This window comes from Ovis canadensis, chromosome 3 (genome assembly GCF_042477335.2).
Source record: "Ovis canadensis isolate MfBH-ARS-UI-01 breed Bighorn chromosome 3, ARS-UI_OviCan_v2, whole genome shotgun sequence".
Taxonomy (NCBI): Eukaryota; Metazoa; Chordata; class Mammalia; order Artiodactyla; family Bovidae; genus Ovis; species Ovis canadensis.
In genome coordinates, this window is record NC_091247.1 from 226,152,700 (window position 1) to 226,174,686 (window position 21,987).

At 44.3% G+C, this 21,987-nt stretch overlaps 1 protein-coding gene across 1 annotated transcript in view; it reads right to left on the reverse strand.

The window, feature by feature from the left end:
• The window catches only part of EFCAB6 (EF-hand calcium binding domain 6), a 268,456-nt gene that overhangs the window by 143,291 nt on the left and 103,178 nt on the right, over window positions 1-21,987 (reverse strand). Inside the window, exons 11-12 of the mRNA XM_069581729.1 lie at window positions 6,460-6,567; window positions 4,129-4,234 (exon numbers count right to left, since the gene is read on the reverse strand). Coding sequence (XP_069437830.1) covers window positions 4,129-4,234; window positions 6,460-6,567 — 214 coding nt within the window. The remainder of the gene's footprint in view (window positions 1-4,128; window positions 4,235-6,459; window positions 6,568-21,987) is intronic.

Consider the following 21,987-nt stretch of genomic DNA (forward strand, 5'->3'; position numbering starts at 1 on the left):
TTCCTGTGATTCAAAATCTGGAAGTTTAGGTACTCTAACGTCACTCTTTGTTTCCAAAATTGTTTTAGCTATTCTGCAACCTTTGCATTTCCAAATGAATTTTAAGATCAGATTTACAATTTCTGCAAAAAAAAAAAAAAAAAAGCCAGCTGGAATTTTGATGGGCTTTCATTGAATCTACAGATCAATCTGGGGGAGAATTGCCACCTTAATAATACTGAGTGTTCTAATCCATGAATATTAAATGTCTCTTCACTTATTTACATCTTCTTTTACTTTTTACCGTGTTTTATAATTTTCAGTACACAAACCTGGCCTTCTTTTGTTAAATGTACTTCTATGGTTTTTATTCTTTTCATGCTGTGTGAATGGAATTGCTTACTGAAGTTTTTTTTCAGACTGTGCATTGCTAATTCATGGAAATACAACCGATTTTTGTCCATGGAGCTTGTATCCTATAACCTTGATGAATTCATTTATTAGTTCTAGCAGTTTGTGTGTGAGTGCATTCCTTAGAATTTCCTATTACAAGACCAAGTGGTCCGTGATTAAAGACAGTCTTACTTTTTTCTTCCCAATGTATATGCCTTTTATTTCTTTTCTTTCCTGATTACATCATCTAGAACTTCAGTATAATGTTGGAAAGAAGTAGCTAGAGCTGACATTGTGTTTTTCCTGATTTCGGGCAGAGAAGGTAATGGCAACCCACTCCAGTACTCTTGCCTGGAAAATCCCATGGATGGAGGAGCCTGGTGGGCTGCAGTCCATGGGGTTGCGAAGAGTTGGACATGACTGAGCAACTTCACTTCCACTTTTCACTTCCATTCATTGGAGAAGGAAATGGCAACCCACTCCAGTGTTCTTGCCTGGAGAACCCCAGGGATGGGGGACTCTGGTGGGCTGCCGTCTATGGGGTCGCACAGTCAGACACAACTAAGCAACTTAGCAGCAGCAGCCTGATTTGGGGGAAGTATTCAGTCTTTTGTCATTAACTGTGCTGTTATTTAGTCACTAAATTGTGACGGACTCTTGCAACCCCATGGACCATAGCCTGCCAGGTTCCTCTGTCCATGGGATTTCCCAGGCAAGAATGCTGGAGTAGGTTGCCATTTCCCTCTCACCTATCCTTCCTATCTATCACCTATTACCTATCACCAATTCCTTCCTACCTATCCCTGGGTAGGATCTTTCCTACCTTTGAGATCTTTGCCTCTTGCATTGGCAAGCAAAGCCTTTACCAGCCATCAGGGAAGCCCAACTATGCTGTTAGCTTTGGGTTTATCATAAAGGCCCTTTATCAGGTTAGGAAATTTCCTTTCTATTCCTAGTTGGTTGAAAGTTGTTATCGTGAATGAGTGTTGAATTTTTCAATTTTTTTTCTGCATTTATGGTCATGCAGATCTGTCCTTTGTTTCTATTGTGTGTGATGATAATTGATCTTTTGGAAGTTAAACCAACCTTGCCATCCTGAGATGAACCTCGTGTGGCCATGGCATTTAATTCTTTTTACACGTTGCTAGGTTTGGTTTGCTAATATTTTTGAGAATTCTTGCAACTATATTCATGAAGGGTATCGGTCTGTGGTTTTTCTTGTGATCTCTTCATCTGGCTTTGGTATCAAGGTAACATCGGCCTCAGAGAATGAGCTGAGAAGCATGTCTTCCTTCTATACACCCTGAGTTTGTAGCAGGTGGCTATGTGTATAAGCAATCTGCCAAGTCTTCAACACAGAGGATTTGCACATTTTCGGTCAGATATATTTCCAGGTATTTGGGGTTTCTTTTTTAAAGGATTATTAGCAACAATATTTTAAAACTTCTTTTTCCAATTGCTTATTGCAGTTTATAGAAGTATTACTGATCTTTGTATACTGACCCTGTATCCAATGGCCTTCTCAATTCTATGATGAATCCTAATAAGTTCTGGAAGGTTCTTTGGGACGTTCTACCCATAGTATCATGCGAGCTGCAGATGACCGCACTGTGAATGAAGCACATGAGCAGGCAGGGCACAAACTGTTTCTAGAAAATGAGCCGCGCCCGACTTAAACGCACGTCAGCGGAGTGAGGGGGTCCACTTGGCAAGAGCGCAGAGGCATACTCAGGCAGCACACACGGCTCGGTGGGGTGTGTGACTTGGAGCAGACTGAAAGCCTGTCTTCTAACAATCCTGCATCCTTCTCTACGGCAGCAGTGGGTCCTGCTTCCCAGGGCCGACCTCTGTGGCCAAATGCCATTCCGTGCCCACTGCTGGCTCTTTCCCTGTGCTCTCCTTCTCCTACCAGGCCCCAGAATGTGGCCAAGACCCAGGCAAATGATTGGCAGGCGTGGGGTGGGGGGATCCCCATTGGAAACCCTGCCTCTGTGGCTCCCGGTACGTGACGGCTGTGGCTCTCCTGCGATACTCCGGAGGGTGAGCTCGACGGCAGTGGGGACTTGGCCTTATTCACCCGTGGGTTCAGTCTGGCGCGGAGCAGACACTCAGTCCCCACCTTCTGTGTGCGTTCATCAATCTATTTGTCCAGAGGTGCATCAGGGACTGTTAAGTCACTGAGATTTGGCTCAGTAAGCATTATTACAGCCCTGCATTAGCGGAGGTGAAGATTTCACCGTTTTTAATTAAATTACTTCTTCAATATACTAATAAAGCTGAGGGGGGTGAACACATGGGAGCCTTCGTTTATCTTAAAGCAGCGGCCTGGTAAGTGCTGACGGGCGGCTCAGTGCAGGGTGGGAGAGCGCCAGCTGGGGGGGTGGGGGGCAGCTGCTTCCAATCTCAGCCCCACCGCTCATTAGCAGGGGGAGCGTCGGGCCGGGCACTCACCCCCCAGCCTCCTTTCCTCAGCAAATGAGGGTGAAACAAACAGGATCGAGTGAAGGTAACAACAGTGCCTGCCTGACAGAGGTGTTGAGAGGCTAACATGAGTGGACACCACAAAAATCACTGGAGGCAGAGCCTGGCATGTAGAATGGGTTCCCTATTCCTGGCTGTTCTCAGAGAACAGGCCAGTAGGTATGAAGATAAACTGTGCCTGGCACACCAGCTAGAGCATCTCCTCTGGACAAAGCAGAACCCAGAGCTTGGAATCCACACTGTGCGGAAGCATTCTAGACAGACAGAGGCGTGCAGCTGCGGCCTCCAGAGCGGAGCGCAAAACGGAACCAACGAGCCCTCCTCTAGGCCCTGGGAGCCTCCCCCGAGCCCAGCCCACAGCGGAGACGTCCCTGGGTGGCGGGCTTGGTCACGGAGGCCAGGGGACTCTTCTGTGTTTGAGCCTGAGGCAAAGTAGTTCAGTGCACTCCTGGTTATTTACTAGAGATTCAGTAATTGGATGTGCTCAGTAAATAACTAACTTGTGAGACATGGCTCTGAACCAAAAGCATCCAAATGCTGCTTTCTAAAATGAACGTGAAAGTGGGACAGGAGCTAATGTTTAAAGCAAAATCATGAACAAGCCTCCCTTTGCAGGACAGGTAAGCAGTTAAACAGACTATTTTGGGACTAAGAAAATGTTCCCGTTCAGGGCTACAAGTTGGTTACGAACCCATAAACTCTAGGGTGGGGATGGGAGGAAAGCTTGACAGGTCAAGGTTGGTCCTTAATTATACAGCTAATGGTGATGAGTCACTCCATCCTCAACAGTCTTGACGCATGTTGTTCTCAGCCCCTGGCATTCATCTCACTACACTGCAGTAAGCTTTACGGCCCCTATCTTCCCAACTAGACCCAGCTCATGACGTCAGGCTTTGCATCCCTAAGCACTCAGAATAAGCGCCAACATATAATGGTGGTGGTGGTTTAGTCGCTAAGTTCTGCCCAACTCTTGCAAGCCCGTGGACTGTAGCCCACCAGGCTCTTCTGTCCATGGGGTTTCCCAGGCAATAATACTAGAGTGGGTTGTCATTTCCTTCTCCAGAGAATCTTGCCCACCCAGGGATCACACCTGCATCTCCTGCATTGCAGGCAGATTCTTTACCACTGAGCCACCTGAGAAGCCCACAGCATATAATGGGAGCTCAAAAATAGTTGTTGAGTGATAAATGAATGAGTATACAGTTTTTATTGGTCCTGTTGAGTGTTAGCCTTCCTCGCAACAGGGAGTTTTTCACCAGAGTTTCAAAATCTTACAGACTTGATGAGCAGCAGTGCTTTCTTCAACGATGTATAGTGATCTTCATGTCTAAATAACTTCGTGATAATGTTTTCCTTATGAACCTGATTTCTAAAGTTGATGCTACAAAATTTAAGAGAAAGACAGGAATCAGGTAATGTTCTTGACCCTTTGTTAATGCAAAAAAAAAAAAAAGAAGAAGAAAATAAAATTACCCTAACAACATCTATACTAACGCTCTATTTCTGGATGGCTCCTCTTCCAAAAAGTGTCACATGCTCGTGTGGGCCCATCTGTCACTCAGTCAACGTGGTACCTAATCAGGGAGCCAGCTTGCACGCAGTTCCCACAGGCATCAATTAGTCTTGCAGCCCCATCACTCTCCCCTTCCCTTGCCGAATAGTTGTGGCCAGCCGTCAAGCCAGTTCAGGCCTTTGGTCTCAAAAAAAGACCGGGAAAGACGCCGAGATCATGGTTGAGAACAAACTGATCACTGTTGAGATCACTGCTGAAAGCAGCACCTCCTTGTAGAGGCAGCATGTTGTAGCCCACTCGCCCACATCATCACCGAGGACACACATTTCATTTTGGGACAGTGAGGACGTCGACCTTCACAAGCTGCCCCTCACCGTTGACAGTGGCATGACTGCCATGACCACCTCTGTCATCAGGCCCGTCTCCCTTACTTGCCTCTTGCTTTCATCCCCTGAGATCAGGGCCAGCAGCCTGCATGTACGTTTGATCACCCACCGGGGATCTCAGAGCCAGCTTCACTGGGGATTCTGATCACAAGGGAGGCTGAAGAACCTCCTGGCAATGTACACTTGCCAGCCTCCCTTTTCAGGGTTCAATTAGATGGTTTGACATGTCCCACGAAATAAAGAATGGTGGCGGACCAGACTGGCTCTGAACATCTCTCAGATCATTTAGGGGTGCTCACTGCTGCATCTGTACAGCTGTCTTAGCTTTTTCCAGTTGTACGAGAATATACACACACCCCTGCCACCACTTTTACGGAACATAGGAGGTAGCAGAAATGCTGGGTCTGCGTTCTTCGTGTGACTTGGAACCTGGCTTTTCTGAAGACCACAAACACTGGCATGAATGGGTATGTTTGCATCAGTTTTATATCCCACAGTACCACTGGCGCTGGGGCCAGACAGTTCTTTGTTGCGGGGGTAGGAGGGGAGAGGGGGTGGAGGTCCCATGCTGTGCACTGAGGGATGTTTAGCAGCATCTCCGGGCTGCATCCAGTGGAGAGTGGTAGCACCCCTGCCCCAGCTGGGACAACCAAACATGTCCCATGACGTGGCAAAACGTCTCCTGGGGGGCCAAGGCGGTGCCCGGTTGAGAACCACTTTTTTAAAGTAAATAAAGTTCAGAGGCTAATTTGTACAGTCCTGAACTAGGTGCTGTGGGACAAGAAAACTATAAAGAAACAGAAGTAACTTCACTTAAGAAACGAACTCACAGCACTGCTTGTATGGCCGGGGCGGGGCGGGGCGGGGGGAGGCGTGGCACGCGGCGAGGGGCTCTGAATACCTGGAAGGCTGGTGACCAGGGCAGTTCATTAAATATTCATAAACCCTGAGACAGGGACTGGAGCTAGTGAAATGGGAATTAACCCTGTGGTATATTTCACTTTACAATAGAGCGTAGTGCTTTCAATGAATGTGCTGAAGTTATAAAGGCTGTTTTTTTTTTTTTTTTCCTTAAGATTCATATCGGGCAATCAATACAGGGTGCACATCAACACAAACAAAATAGTTCCTGGAGTGAGAGTCTAAACGCTAAAATGTCATATTATTAAGTGGTTTTTATGTTTTGGGGCCCCTACCACAATTTATGTGATAATGTACATCTCAAGGTATAACAGACATTAGAATGAAAATGAAAATAATGGCACTCAAGGCAAATAATCCACAGTAGATGCGCCATGCAGAGTGCGGCTGGAAGTCAGCGCACATTGCTCTTTTCCATACAGCATGTAGGAGTCACACGCTTGTACCCAGTTCCACAAGGAGTACTTGATGCTCAGAGACTGATCTTGGCGGGGTGGATGTCTGCACTGAGGATGTTTAGGCTCCGATTCTGCCTCCATGACTCACGAAGCTATGATGTAGTGAAGACCCCCTTCATGTCTCATTTTGCCATCTAGAAGTTGGAATAATAATTATACCTACCTTACAGCTTAACCTATACATTATTATGTAAAAGTCTGTAATTATTCAATGAAGACTAATTTGTCATTCAATAAATGAAGAAAAAGTAATTCAAATATTCTCTAATCTTTTGCATATTATGATATGTGTAACCAAACTTTAGGGTTTTTTTTTTCTTTTACATACCTATTTCTTTTTGTCAAGGGAGCTTTATTGCTACCTTCATATTGAGGTTCATAAAATGATGTTAAAAATTGCTTCCAATTGACTTTAGTGGTGGTTTTAAGTCCAAATCTGGATTAGAAAAAACAAAGATAGTATTTTAAACAATTTTTTCTATAACACTTCATGGATTAGGTGTTTACTACTGAACTAAAATGGCAGTGGTGAATTTATATGAAATTTTGTATATAAGGTAAACAAAATAATTTAGTAAAATACTACTGTAAATTGATTTTTTAAAAGCAAGGAAAAAACAAACTGACTGTACATCTCCATATCTCTATATTCTGTTCACAGTAGCATACACTGAAGGGAGAAACAAAGGGATTAGACTAGAAATAATTCTTTCAAATTCATTATTTGAAGAGTTCGATTGGAGTGGTAGGCAGAATAAAAGCCCCAAGATGTTCCTGTTCTAGGTCCAGAAAATAGAGGAATAAGAGAGAAAATCTGGGATGAAAAGCTTTAGCTATGTCTGAGAGAGCCCCAAGCCCAGCATTTAAGCAGGATGGACAATGTGTACCCACATCTCAAGCCTTGTGGGAAGAAGTGTTCTACCGGGGCGCTCCTGCCACGGAGGGTCCTGTGTATCAGAGAACAGAAATCGTGCAGACGGGAGATGAGCTGCTCAGCCGCTGACCGAAAATGGCAGCGGGCAGAGTGGGTGTTGGCAAGACTGCTGGCTTACTCTCAGAGTCGGCAGGGATATAACACGGAGGATCTCCTGTGAATCTCACATGGGCCACACGCGGGAGAGCACACACAAATACATAGAGTCATCCAGGTCCCACCCAAGAAGGCCACTTGGAAGAATGAACGGACCTTAGTAAAGGAAGGCTTTCCTTCCCTATCTCCAGGTTCCCAGGGGCCGAGGAGGGAAGAAGTAATCAGCTGAGATGGAGATGCATTTGCCCTCATCAAAGAACTGCAGACGTGAGAGCCAAGTGTGAAACCCAGAGACCCAGCCAGAGCTCTCCTGAAAGGAAGTGCCTGCAGACAAAAGACACTTGCTAGGCCCAGAGAATGCGGTTTCCAGCTCATGGGACAGCCAGTCCAGTACGAACATTCCTGCTCCCCTTTTTTCCTCTCCTTCCTCTGGGCACTCCCGCTCTGGAGGAGTCAGAACCCAAGTGTGCAATATGGGGAAGGAAGAGAAGTGCAAAGTGGGGAGAGGGGAAGAGGCCATTTGTGCCCCCAGCAGGCCCTGACTGGGCCGGGAACACGATTCACATTTAAATCAGGTCTACAGCTTTGACCATGATCTGCGGCTAACTATTGCAACTAGTAAGCTGGGGCTGTTTGTGTGATTCGAGACAAACCAGAAAAATCAAAGTCTGCTCATACTTTTCATCCAGGGGGAAGAGAACCAATCCAACTGAGGAAATTTAAAGGGACAGTGGGAAACAAACTTAAGTTGTCTTAAGACTGCAGTGGGCTTCCCAGGTGGTGCTCAGGGTAAAGAGCCTGCCTGCCAATGCAGACAAACATCAGAGACGAAGGTTCAGTCCCTGAGCTGGGAAGATCCCCTGGAGGAGGGCACGGCAGTCCACTCCAGTGTTCTCGCCTGGAGAATCCCTTGGAGGGAAGAGCCCAGCAGGCTGCAGTCCACAGGGTTGCAGAGTTGAACACGACTGAGTGGCTTAGCACACAGGCACACACAAGACTGTAGTGCTACCATCTCAACTGAGGTTTACATTTGCACCCATCCACCCAACTGTCCATCCATTCATACATCCTCGTGTGGTGCCAAGCTACCATCTTTCCTCACTTGAATCTTTGCGATAATCTCACTGGTCTCCTTGTACTTATTGTTGCCTTCCACTGAAATGTTTTCACACTCTATAATCAGCCTGCTCTTTTTGAAATGCAAATGTGATCACTCTTGCTTAAAATCTTTCCACAACTCCCCATTACTCTTAGGACAAAAATTAGTCCCTCAGTAAGCGCAGCCTGCAGAGTTTGACCCTATTCACTCCTCCAACTTTACCCTGTACCACGCTGCCCCTAGCTCCCAGCTCCTTAGGTTCCTCAGAGCGCTCGTGCTCTTCTTGCCGCAGGTTCCTTAAACTCACTGCTGCCTTTGCTAACTGCCACATTCCCCCTGACTATCTCCCACACTTTAGGTAGTTAACTCTGCTCCTCTTGCAAGCCTCAACTTAATCATCACTCTCTCAAGGAAGCCTCCCCTTATTTTCCTAGGCAGGGCTGTTTGCCCTGCAGCTCCATGCCTCTATCCTTTATTGCATTTATCACCACCTAAGTATCAGCATCAGCAGCAGCTAACACTTGTACAGCACTTCAATTATGATTACTTTGTGCCAGCTAACGCTTGATTGGTTATTCTGCTCTTAGTGCCATGTATGGGGTCATGAGAAAGAGAGCGACTGATTGACTAAGTGATTTCATCAGGTGCACAACAAGTAGGTTGCGACAGTGGTTTAACGCCTTGCTATTAACATACAAAACAAAGTTTCATCTTTCCTACTCAAACTTTCTTTTCCAGACTTCAAGCACTATTTTGATAGTTTGCTAATGCTATATATTTTCACCTTAAATTTAAAGGTGAAAATTAAAAAGTTAAAATTTAATTTTCTATATTGGAAACATTGTGACTACTATTAAAAATACGATCAGCTGCATATATTATGTTTAGGAAATTACCTTGCTCTTTGGGAAAAATATCAATCTATAAACTACAAAAAAATAAACTCAAAAGAGATTAAAAAGTTAAACATAAAAACTAGGACCATTGAAAAAAGAAAAAAACTAGGTGTATGTTTATCTGGTATTTGAATGACAATGGATTTTTAAACGAAACTTAAGAGAAGAAATCACAAACTTATTTAATTACATCAAAATAATAAATTTCTGTATATCAGAAATATTAAAAGTTTGAACCAAACAATAGACTTACAAAGTTATCTTTCATGATGATGCATAACAAATTGTTAATATTTTTAAAACATAAAGTGCTTTACAAATTCATATTAATATGAAAATATTAACTTGACTTCTTCCAGTAGTGGTGGAGTAAGGTCCTTCTGGATCAATCCTCTTAGAGATAATCAAAACGAGCTCTGAGTGTAATGCCAAAAGCGGCCACCTAAAAGCACTGTAGGGGTTTCTCCGGTGGCTCAGCTGGTAAAGCATCTGCCTGCAGTGCAGGAGACCAGGGTTCCATTCCTGGAAAGCAATGACTACCCACCCCAGTATTCCTGCTTGGAGAGTCCCATGGACAGAGGTGCCTGGAGTCCATGAGGCTGCAAAGAGTCAGACACAACTGAGCAACTAAGCATGTCACACAAAAGCAACTAAAGAGTGAACTCTGGTGGGAGATCTATGCTGAGAAGAGAGGAGCTGTAAGAATATTTTCAGTGCATCTAACCCAGGCTAGGGTACTGTAACATGAGGGATAGCAAAGGCACCAGTAGGAAAAAAAAAAAAAAAGTGGTCTTTGTAGCTTAGAAAACTAGAAGGTTAATAAGCCCAGATAAATTATAAACCTAGAGAGAAACAGAAATCCTGGAAAAAAGAAGGGACTAGAGAGAGATCCCCAAATTCTGTCCCACCACATTTCTGGCTGGTTTCTGAATCTCACGTGATCAGGACCTACTAAAAAGTGTAGCTGAACACAAAAGGTCTGAATTAAAATCACAACTGCCACCCAGAAACAGAATATGCAGCTTCAGTTCAACTAAAATAAGTGCCTACCGAAACAAAAGAAACAACACTCATTGAAAAATAATCATGACAGAAGTTAGAGTTTCCAGGATTTAACATTCAAACTTTCTAAGACAGAATCTAAAATTGCAGGAACATGAAAAACCAGGAAAATGAAACATTAGTAAGGAGAAAAAGTCAATGGAGAGGAATCCCAAATAAGCCAAATGGTGGTATTATCAGATAAGAATTTTTAAAGCAATGATTATAAGCATCATCAATGATATAAAGGAGTCAAAAGATAGGAAATCTCACAGAGAAGTGGATATAATAAAAAGAATTAGGCAGAAATTTTAGAATGATGAAAATACTACCTGAAATTTTTTAAAAATCACTTGATGGAATTAACAAAATAATGGAGAAGACAGAGGGGAGAAGGAGTGAATATAAACACAAATCAACCAAAACCACCAAATATAACAAACACAGAACACACATGTATTTATAAAATGAATAGAGCTTCAAAGACATAAGACAGTCTTACATACACGTAATTGCAGTCACAGAAGGAAAAAAGAGACTAGGGTACGAAAAAAAAAATCTTGAGGATATAAGAGCCAAAATTTCCCCCAAATTTGATTAAAATATACACTTACAGATTTAAGATGCTCAATAAACACTAAGCAGTAGGTGCCTGAAACATGCCAGGCCAAGGCACACCACAGTCACAAAGCTGAGAGTCAGGGCAACAAGAAAGTCATCACACACGAGAGGACAACTGCTTAACAGACAACTTCTCATTCTAAACAATGGAAGCAAGAGGAGTGGAACAGAACAGTAAAGTGCTGGAAGAAAGAACGGTTACACAGAGCTGTCAGTCTAAGAAAGTATCATTCCAAAATGCAGGAGAAACGAAGACTTCTCTAAATAAGAGAAACCTGAGGGAATCCATCTTTAGTACACTTAGTTCAGTCGCTCAGTCGTGTCCGACTCTCTGTGACCCCATGGACTGCAGCATGCCAGGCCTCCCTGTCCATCACCAACTCCCAGAGCTTGCTCAGACTCATGTCCATCGAGTCAGTGAAGTCATCCAACCGTCTCATCCTCTGTTGTCCCCTTCTCCTCCTGCCTTCAATCTTTCCCAGCATCAGGGTCTTTTCCAATGAGTCAGTTCTTCACATCAGGCAGTCAAAGTATTGCAGCTTCAGCTTCAGCATCAGTCCTTCCAAAGAATACCCAGGACTGATCTCCTTTAGGATGGACTGGCTGGATCTCCTTGCAGTCCAAGGGACTCTCAAGAGTCTTCTCCAACACCACAGCTCAAAAGCATCAATTCTTCAGCACTCAGCTTTCTTTATAGTCCAACTCTCACATCCATACATGACTACTGGAAAAACCACAGCTTTGACTAGACAGACTTTTGAAAGCAAAGTAATGTCTCTGCTTTTTAATATGTTGTCTAGGTTGGTCATAGCTTTTCTTCCAAGGAGCAAGCGTCTTTAAATTCCAAGGCTGCAGTCACCATCTGCAGTGATTTTGAAGCCCCCCAAAATAAAGTCTGTGACTGTTTCCATTGTTTCCCCATCTATCGGTCATGAAGTGATGGGACCGGATGCCATGATCTTAGCTTTCCGAATGTTGAGTTTTTAGCCAATTTTTTCATGCTCCTCTTTCACTTTCATCAAGAGGCTCTTTAGTTCTTCTTCACTTTCTGCCATTAGTGTGGTGTCATCTTCATGTCTCACGTTATTGATATTTCTCCCGGCAGTCTTGATTCCAGCTTGCGCTTCCTCCAGCCCAGCATTTCTCATGATGTACTCTGCATAGAAGTTAAATAAGCAGGGTGACAATAGACAGCCTTGATGGACTCCTTTCCCAATCTGGAGTCAGTATACATATTCCTCAGCACAGGAAGTTCTTCAGGCTGGACAAAAATGATAGCAGATGGAGACGTTGGCTCCTCAGAGAGGAATAAAAAGAGCGTCAGGCATAACTAAGATGAAACGAAAGTGACGTTGCTCAGTCATGACTGACTCTTTGCGACCCCATGAACTGAAGCCTACCAGACTCCTCCGTCCATGGAATTTTCCAGACAAGAGTACTGGAGTGGGTTGCCATTTCCTTCTCCAGGGGATCTCTTTGACCCAGGGATCGAACCCAGGTCTCCCACACTGCAGGCAGATGCTTTACCTTCTGAGCCACCAGGGAAACCCAAGATGAAATGAAATTTGTTGAAAAACACAAATTATCAAAAATGACCCAAGAAGAAACAGAAAACTTGAATAGTTCTATATTCATTTTTTAAATTGAATTTGTAATTCAAAACAGTCCCCTAAAGAAAACTTCAAAGCTAAATGGCTTTGCAGACGAGCTCTATCAAGCATTTAAGGAAAATGGTAGCAATAGTAGGGGCAGTAACAGTGCCGGCAGCAGTAGTTGTGATGCCAGTCACAAAACAGATGAGAAGGAAACAGGTCCCAGCACATTTCCCAGGCCAGTGCTGCCCTCTCAAAATGCATTTATAAGAAAAGACAACTTGAGACAAACCATCACTCATGAAGAAAAGATACCAAAAAAACCTTGACAAATTTTAGCAAATAAAACTGAACAGTATATAAATGGGATAATCTATCAAATTTTAGCAAATAAAACTGAACACTATATAAATGGGATAATCTATCAGGGCCAAGTGGGGTTTAATCCCAGGATGCAAAATTGGCTTAGCATCTGAAAATCAGTCCTTGTAATTCACAATATTAATGGAATAATGGAGAAGTACATGATCATCAGAATAGATGCAGGAAAACATTTGACAAAAATCAACATACACAGTTTTAAAACTTCAGCAAAACAGGAATAGAAAGGAAATCCCTTAACCTAATAAGGGCATCTACAAGAAACCCATGGCTAACATCGCTACAGTTTAAGATGGAATGGTTTCTACCTATAATCAGGAACAAGACAAGGGTGTCTAATCCCACCACTTTTGCTCAGCATTGTACTTAATGTCCTTATTGTCATATTTAATGTCCTACCTAGTAACATGTGGCAAGGAAAAAAAAAAAGGCATACAGATTGCAAGGGAAGGTGCACACTTGCCTTTACTTAGAGGCGCAATGACTGTCTATTTAGAAAACACTAAGGAATCCACAATAAAAGTATCAGAACAAATTAATCAGTGAATTTAGTAAGGTCACAGTATTGTAAAGTCAATAACCAAAAAAATCAATTGTATTTGTTAGTATTAGCCATGAATAGTGAGAAAATGAAAAAAATTTTAATTGATTTATATTAGCATCAAAACATAAAAATATTTAGGAATACGTACAATATGTACAATATCTGAGCATTGTAAACAACAAAATCTTGCCTAAGGAAATTAAAGACCTAAATGAACAGAAAGATGTACCATGCTCATGGAATGGAAAACTGAATATTATCAAAGTGAAAAAAATCTTCCCAATGTACTCAGAAAAGTGGCAAATCTCCCCAATTTACTTGCAAAATCTTAGCAAACTTGCTTTCTTTCTTTTTTAAAAAAACGTATTGACAAGCTGAATGAATAGATAGGAAGGCAAAGCACCTTGAATAGTCAAACAATTTTGAAAGAAAAGAACAAGTGTAGGGGACTTATACAACTTAATTTCAAGACTTAACTCTTTAGCTACAGTAATCAAGACGACAGTGTGGCACTGTTTCAAGATGTATTCTTACAGCTTCTGGAAGAGGACAGAGTCCAGAAACATACTGACAGGTATGCGGTCAATTAATTTTTGACAAAGGTGCAAAATAATTCATTAGGGAAATGATCATCTTTTCAACAAATGAATATCTGTGCAGGAACAGAATGAACCTTGACCTCATGTCATACACAAAAATTAACTAGAAATGGGCCTAAATATAGGAGCTAAAATTACCAAACTTCTAGAAGAAAAGATAAAGCAAGGTAAAATCCTTGTGCTATTGGGTTAGGCAAAGATTTCTGAAAATGAATTCCCCAAAAATTACCCATAAAAATTTTAATGGATAAAATGTACTTCATCAAAACAAAAATACTCCTGTGCTTCAAAAGACCAAGTTAAGAAAATGAAAAAGCAAGCCATACTGAACGAAAATATTTGAAAACTACGTATGTGACAAAGAGCTAATATCCAGAAGACATAATGAACAGCACAAGTGGTAAAGAACACACAGGCCAATGCAGGACACAGCGGGCAACTGAACATGCACAGATCGATAACAGGAAAAGAAACCGTCCTGTAAAAAGAGACAAACGATCTGCAAAAGAAGAGATACAGATGGCCAATAATCACATGAGCAGAGTCTCACAATTATTAGTCATCAGAAAAAATGAGAGTTAAAAATAGAGATAGCTCTACACAAACTAGAATGGCTAAAATTAGGGAGAGCGGCAGTACCAAGCTTCGGTGGGGAAGTGAAGCATCTGGCTTTCTTACATAGTGCTGGTGGAACCACAACTGATACCGTGACTTTGGAAAGTGGTTTGATAGTGTCTCATAAATTTAAAGATCCACTCATCATTGTTGTTGCTGTTTAGTCACTAAGTCGTATGCCGCTGTTTTCCGACCCCCCCTGGACTGTAGCCCGCCAGGCTCTTCGGCCCATGGGACTTCCCAGGCAAAAAAACAGGAGTGGATTGCCATTTCCTTCTCCTGGGGATCTTCACCCAGGGTTCGAACCTGAGTCTCCTGTATTGGTCAGATTCTTTATCACTGAGCTACCCAGAAAGCCCACACTCATCATACAACCCAGCAATTTCACTACGAAGTATTTTACCCAAGAGAAATAAAAACATGTCCACACAAAATGAGACCTGTATGCGAATGTTCATACAGGGAATATCTATGGGATATTTCCCAACAAACTGGGAAACACTATGGGATGCTACTCAGCAATAACAGTTAGTGGGACATTTAGATGGGCAGCAACATGGGTGAATCTTAAACCTTGGAAAGTGAAAGAAAGAGTAGTCAAACACAAAAGACCACGTATCCCATTCGTGAGAACGCCGAGAAATAGCCGGACTACAGTGACGGGGCAGAGGGCAGACCAGTGGTCCTGGGGCTGAGAGGTCAGGGGAGGGACTGCTGTCAAAGCGCAGGAGCACACCACAGGGCGACGGAAGCGTCCCATACGTTTACCAAGAGAGTGGCTACTAGATACACACGGTTGCCCAAACTCGTTAAACTGTGTGGGTTAGTCACTCAGACGTGTCCATCTCTTTGTGTCCCCATGGACTGTAGCCCGCCAGGCCTCTCTGTCTATGGGATTCCCCAGGCAAAAATACTGGAGTGGATTGCCATTCCCTTCTCCTGGGGATCTTCCCAACCCAGGGACCGAACCCAGGTCCCCACATTGCAGGCAGGTTCTTAACCATATGAGCCACCAGGGAAGTCCATTAAACTATACACTTGAGAAAGAACTTTATATGACTTGTACTGGGACCAAAATATTTTTAAAACACAGGAAATGGTCAAAGGCCCTGAGCAAACAGTTGTTCATGAAGGAAGTTACTGTTAAACGTGAAACACGGGCCAACTCAACGGCAAGCAAGGTCATATCAATCAAAATAGCAACCAGGCACTGCGCTCTCACCTGTCAAATTAGCAAGTATTTAAAGACAGCAGTGTTAAATGCTGGCGAAAAGCACTCTCATGGACCTCACCCCTGAGAATAAATCAACATTTTTCTGAAGGGCATCTTAGCAAAATGGAATGTAAACCTTGGAAGCATTCAAAACCTTTGACTTGAGGGCTGATAAAACATTAGGCAGCTGTTAAAAATTAATTTCAAAGGTTTTTAAAATTAACAACAACAAAAAAAATCCTCCTGATGTAATATGCTGTAAGAAAACAGAACATAATTTATTTCTCACATGGCATCAACTATGTTAAGCATGTGTATATGCACACACATAAAAATTCTGGAAGGAAATAGACCAAAATATTAATAGTGGCCATCTCTGGCCATTACAATTAAGGGTAGTTTTTTTTTTAATCGTTTTTTCTATTTTCTAGTTTGAGCCTGTACAGTTTTTATAATCAACATGAATAAACATAATTTTCAAAAAATAGAGCCAGCAGATAATTTTGCTAATCACACGAGTAACCGTTATTAACCAAAGTCACAAAGGTGGATATTGCTGGGTTTTTTAATTCTTAAAAATGCCTCCAGGGACTTCCCTGGCAGTTTAGTGGTTGACAGTTAACCTTCCAATGCAAGGGGTACGGGTTGGCTTCCTGGTCAGGCAGCTAAGATCCTGCATGCCTCAGGGCCAGAAAACCAAAATATAAAACACAGCAACATTGAAACAAATTCAACCAGACTTTAAAAACGCCCCAGGGGCTCCTCTGATTTCCTCAGGCCCCTGTCCCTCTGGATTCTGATGCTGGGAGTCCAGCGTTATTCCCAATCTTTCTTTCCCATCCCATGAAGCCAGGCGGGGGTCTTATAGCGGCATGTGACTCATCTCTGGGTTAGCGAGAAGAAACATAAATTTGTTTTTCACATTCAGGATGAATAGATAGTGGCTCCAGACTAATGATAATCTCTGAAGAACCAAAGTGCCAGCATGGTGTGTAGGTCAGAGGCTTATGGAGGTGGTAGATGGAGCCGACTCAACAGACATGAGTTTGAGCAAATTCTGGGAGATAGTGGACAGGAAAGCCTGGCGTACTGCAGTCCATGGAGTTGCAAAGAGCTGGACACAAACGAGCAAATGAACAACGACGAGCTGGAGCTCAAGTCCGCTTTACAGCGGCTCCAGTAAGAGCATCGACTCATCCCATGGTTGCTCCTCCAGGTTCAGAAAATATCATTGGAGTAAGTATTCTTAGTCATTGCAGAACCCTCCCATTGGTTTTGCTCTCCGTGGAATAAGGGCTCTGATGGTAGGAAAGGCCAAGGAGGAGACCCCACCCTTCATAAGAGAGTGAACAAAAAGTAATACCACTTCTGTGGGTAAGTGTAGACACTCTGCCACTGGCAACGTGTAGAGATGAAAGTGAAAGTGAAGTCGCTCAGTCGTGTCCGACTCTGCGATCCCGTGAACTGTAGCCTACAAGGCTCCTCCGTTCTTGGGATTCTCCAGGCAAGAATACTGGAGTGGGTTGCCATTTCCTTCTCCAGGGGAACTTCCCAACCCAGGGATCGAACCCAGGTCTCCTGCATTGTGGGCAGACACTTTAACCTCTGAGCCTAGAGATGAGGGGTGGGAAAAGGATTGATTTCTACAACCTTCTCATTGAAATCACCTGGCCGCCCATGCAAACGCTACTAATACTTGGGTATTAGAAACTGACCAGATTATTGCAAATGTAATCAGGTGATGATGGCATTCACATGTACAAATCCACATAGTCCCTGGCATCTCAAATGTAGCTATGGATATTTCATACTAACATCCTAGATTTCATGTGGGGACTTTGAGCAGCTCCTGCCTGGGGACACAAGGCTTTCATCTCTACAAAGGACCAGGGCTTTCATCCCTCCAAGGATGCCGAGGCTGAGAATGGCCAGCGCCAGACATGTCCGTCCAGATCCACTCTCTGCCCTCCTCCCCACTGTACAGCATCCTGGTGACCTGCTCCAACAGGCCCGTCGGGCCTCTGGCTCTCAGATGGGCTGGCCAGTGGGAGGCGGCGGCGGCAGGAGAGTGGACGGCAAGAGGAGAGCAGGCTGGCTGCCACCCAGCCCCTCCCCGCTGGCCTGAGCGTGGCCCTGGCCACACTCCTGCTGAAGGCCTTATCTGCTCTCGGGTGGCTCCCTCCTGCAGCCACCCATCTTGCTCCTCGCACTAACTCCTTCCTCTCTTGCCCCTTCAGACCTAGGAGAGAGAAATGCTTTCCCTTCTACAGACTGCACATTTCGTCCTGCCCTCGCCAGGGTAAAAGTTCCTTCGGTAAACTTATATGCCATCTGTTTTCTGCCTGGACCCTGCCCAGTGCACTTCCAGACGAAAAAGCCCACAATCGAAGAAAGAGCAGCTCCCTCACACCAAAACCTCCTTGTGTTGCCCGCCGTGAGTCACACCGTCCCCCACCCCGGTCCTAGCAATTACCATCTCTCCTCCATTCCCACTGGTCTGCCTTTTCTAGAATGCCACACAAATAGAAGAGATCCTAGACGTGTGGGTTAAAAAAGGTTTGGGCAATAACTGAAAATATATCCCAGGGTATTGCTTCTACACTTCATATAATTTGGGCTAAATGGCTTGTTTTTTGTTTGCTTAGCTCTGCCAGGCTACTGATGTTCCCAGCGTGGATGGGAAATTTCTCACCGGGAGATGCTTCTGAGTGGGGACCTGTTCACATAATGGATGGATGAAGCCCAGCCTCTGGTGAACGTGCAAGTCACAGCATTTATTCCATCCTCTCAACTCTCCTGCAAACCTCATTCTTCATATTTAAACACTGGTTTGGTTTTTAATAGATCTATTTTATATAAAAGATTAGGCGACAATGAAAAGCACAGCATGTTAGTAATAAAGGTCAAGATATCAGTTCAATTACAGCCTACCATTATGTTACAATATGTATATGGAAAATAGCTTTTAACATCCCTAACATATTATTTGGATCAAGATTTTATGTCTCATTACCAAGCTGTTAAGAGTTTTTAATTTAGGTCCTAGATCTGGAGTATTTTTTAAAAATAAACTAAAAAAAAAAATGCCTATTTTTTTCTTCTTTCCATTCTTAAACGTGACAGGAGGATAATTTCTGAAATCGTTTTGTAGGGCACGAGAGTTTAGATTTCATTTTACTTCCTCCTTTATTCGTTTCTGTACTGTTTGCCTTAAAAAAGGGATGAGTTTTAAAACTTTATCTCTCAATATCAAGCGCAGTAAAAATGGGTTTGTGTGTACATATTTACATGAATTTATCACACATGTAGATTCACAGAACCACTGCCCCACACAGAACCCAGGACTGCCTCATCCTCCACAGCCTCCCTGCTGCTGGCCCTCTGGAGTCAGGCCCTCCCCCACCCCCCATGCTGGAGTGATGAGGGTCTCCTCTCGCCCACCATCGGATAACTAGACCCCTAAGGTAGGAACCTTCGAGACTGGGTTCTTTCACGCAGCACGTCTCTGAGAGTCATCCATGTGTATCAATAGTTCTTTCCGTCTTGTTGCTGAGAAATAGTCTATCGTGTAAAGCAGCTTGCTGATCCAATCACCTGCTGAGGTACCCTGGGCTGGTTCCAGTTTGGGGTGATTATAAACAGAGCTGTCAACAGTCATGCACAGGTTTCCCCTTAAATCATGGTTTAAACACAAAACTCATGCAGAATATGTCCAGTGCCATCGTGGGCACATCCTGGTACGTTAACAAAAAGTCTAAGCCTAAATTTAGAAGACGACTCATGGCTTCTTGTGATGCTCAGAATAGAAACATCGAGAGGAATTAAAGAGTTCCCTCTAGCGACACCACGTGTCCCAGCCACCTTCTGGGGGGCCTGAGGGGAGAGCACAGGAGAGCAGAAGTCAGCACCCCCACTGCTGCGCCCAGCACCCCTGCCACCCCAGAGCCACCTGCTGGGAGCACTAGTCCCTCCTCTCATTCACGAGCCCGCTGCTTTCACGGCAGAAGCAGATTCTCCCTTCTCAGCGTAGAAGGTGACGTAATCAGGGGCAAGGCCTGCAACAGTCGCTATGTGAACTCAAGGGACAGATGAGAAGCAGAGAACGGTGGCAGCGCAGGCGCCTCCGTGTGCTCTCCCAAGGCTTCACAGAGAACATGAGGGCGTCGGATGGCCAGCTGTAGACAGAACCTTGGACAGAAACGTCCCGGCACAGGAGAAATCTATAGACTGGCGGGAGAGAATACAGAAAGACACATTAAACCAAATTATGGATAGAGTGAATGGCACAGCGTGGACATTAAAAACAAGGGGAGGGAAAGGATTACATAAAAAGTGGTGGTGTAAATAAATTATCTGTTTGGAAAAATATATTTTAGTTGGGACACCCACCTTATTTCAGGAGGGACTGAAGTGTTTTGTGTTCAAAGAAATGTAAAAACAAGCAGGGTAGAAAAGAGTTTTTATCAAGCCTAGATGAGGATGGTAACTGGTAGGAGCAACAGAAGACGCCGCAAAGGGCAAAGATGAGTGCATCTGATGGTGTTGGAATGAATGTAAACTTCTAAACAGTGAGGAGTCACAATGAAAGGGAAATAGCAAGCTGGGACAAACAGCTGCAGCACCCATGACACAAAAGGGTTCTCTGTGAATAACGAAATAATTATAAAAAATTATTAAACCAAAAGGTGATGAAAGTTACTTGAAAAACCATCCGTGGGGCCATTGACCAATTAGGACCTGAAGGGCATTCTGGGCTCATGGAACGTCCAACCTCAGCAATCCCTCCAAGAGACATAAATTAAAGCAATAAGGGGGTTACCGTTTTACACCTCTTAGGTCATCAATATTTTAATACAATGTTAATATTAGCACTGAAAAGAATATGAAACCGGAACCCTCACACCACGTTGACAGCAATGTAAGTCACTGCTATCTTCCAAGAAAACAATTCTTGGCAATTCTCATAAAAATTCGGGAAAGCATTCACACTGCAGGTGAATAAGACTTTTAGAAATACATTCTGAGGAAAGAAGGTGCCGGCCAAGGAGGAAGCCGTGTGCCTGAAGATGGGGTCTCTAGGTGGAGTCCCCCCACAAAGCCTGTCTGCGACCCCCTCGCTTACCACAAGCCCCAGTCCCTGCCGGCCCTGCCTGCCTCCGCCGCAGGTCTCCGCCCTCCTGCTCTCTTGTCAGCTTGGCTCCAGGCACTGGCTTCTGCGAGTTCCCAGAACAGGGCTCCTGGGGAAGCCCCCCAACAGGGCCTTGGCCCCGCCCAGGAGGCTCTGCCCTGGGCTGCTCTCCCTGACGTCACTCTTCAGAGAGGCCCCTCCAGGCCAGCCACCGTAGAATGGTCTGAGGTCCCGTTATTCTCCGTCATGTCCTTGCCAACCTCTCCACTGCCTTCATATACCTCGCTCAGTCCTGTCCGACTCTGCAACCCCATGAACTGCACAGGCCATGGGATTCTCCAGGCCAGAATGCTAGAGTGGGTAGCCCTTCCCTTCTCCAGGGGATCTTCCTAACACAGGGATCGAACCCAGGTCTCCCACATTGTGGGCGGATTCTTTACCAGCTGAGCCACCAGGGAAGCCCAAGAACTCTGGAGTGGGTAGCCTGTCCCTTCTCCAGGGGATCTTCCCAACCCAGGAATCAAACCGGGGTCTCCTGCATTGCTGGCAGATTCTTGACCAACTGAGCTCTCAGGGAAGCCCTAGAGCCTTCATCACACTGCACATCTTATTTCATTCCGTGTGTGTTTGTTGATCAGTCTCCCCGTCAGCAGGTTAAGCTCTTCGAGGGCAGGGATCGTGCCTTTCTTAGTCCCCAGCGAGTTCCTAGGCAAGTGCTCAGAAATTGCTTGGTGACTGACTGATTAAACAAAAAATGCATGCAGAGCTAAAAGGAACCTAAAGGCTTAAGTAGCGGTGACACACAGGGTGCCAAGAAGGGAAGGAAGTGCCGTGGTCTAGATCAGTTCTCTGTCTCTCATGCCTCGCCTTTCCGGGTAACCCTGAGGTGCCCTCCAACGATTCAGAGTTTGGCAGGACAAGCTTCCATCAGCCTCAACCCTACGTCCCCTGAGAAAAGGATTTCTAGTTACCTGGACAGAAAGCTGGGTAAACTGAAAACAGTATTCCTCACCCAGAGGTCGGTCTACATATACCACTTCCAACTGAAAGGAAACAGGGGTCCTGGGAGAAATGGCTGACTCCAGGTGTGGGCAAGA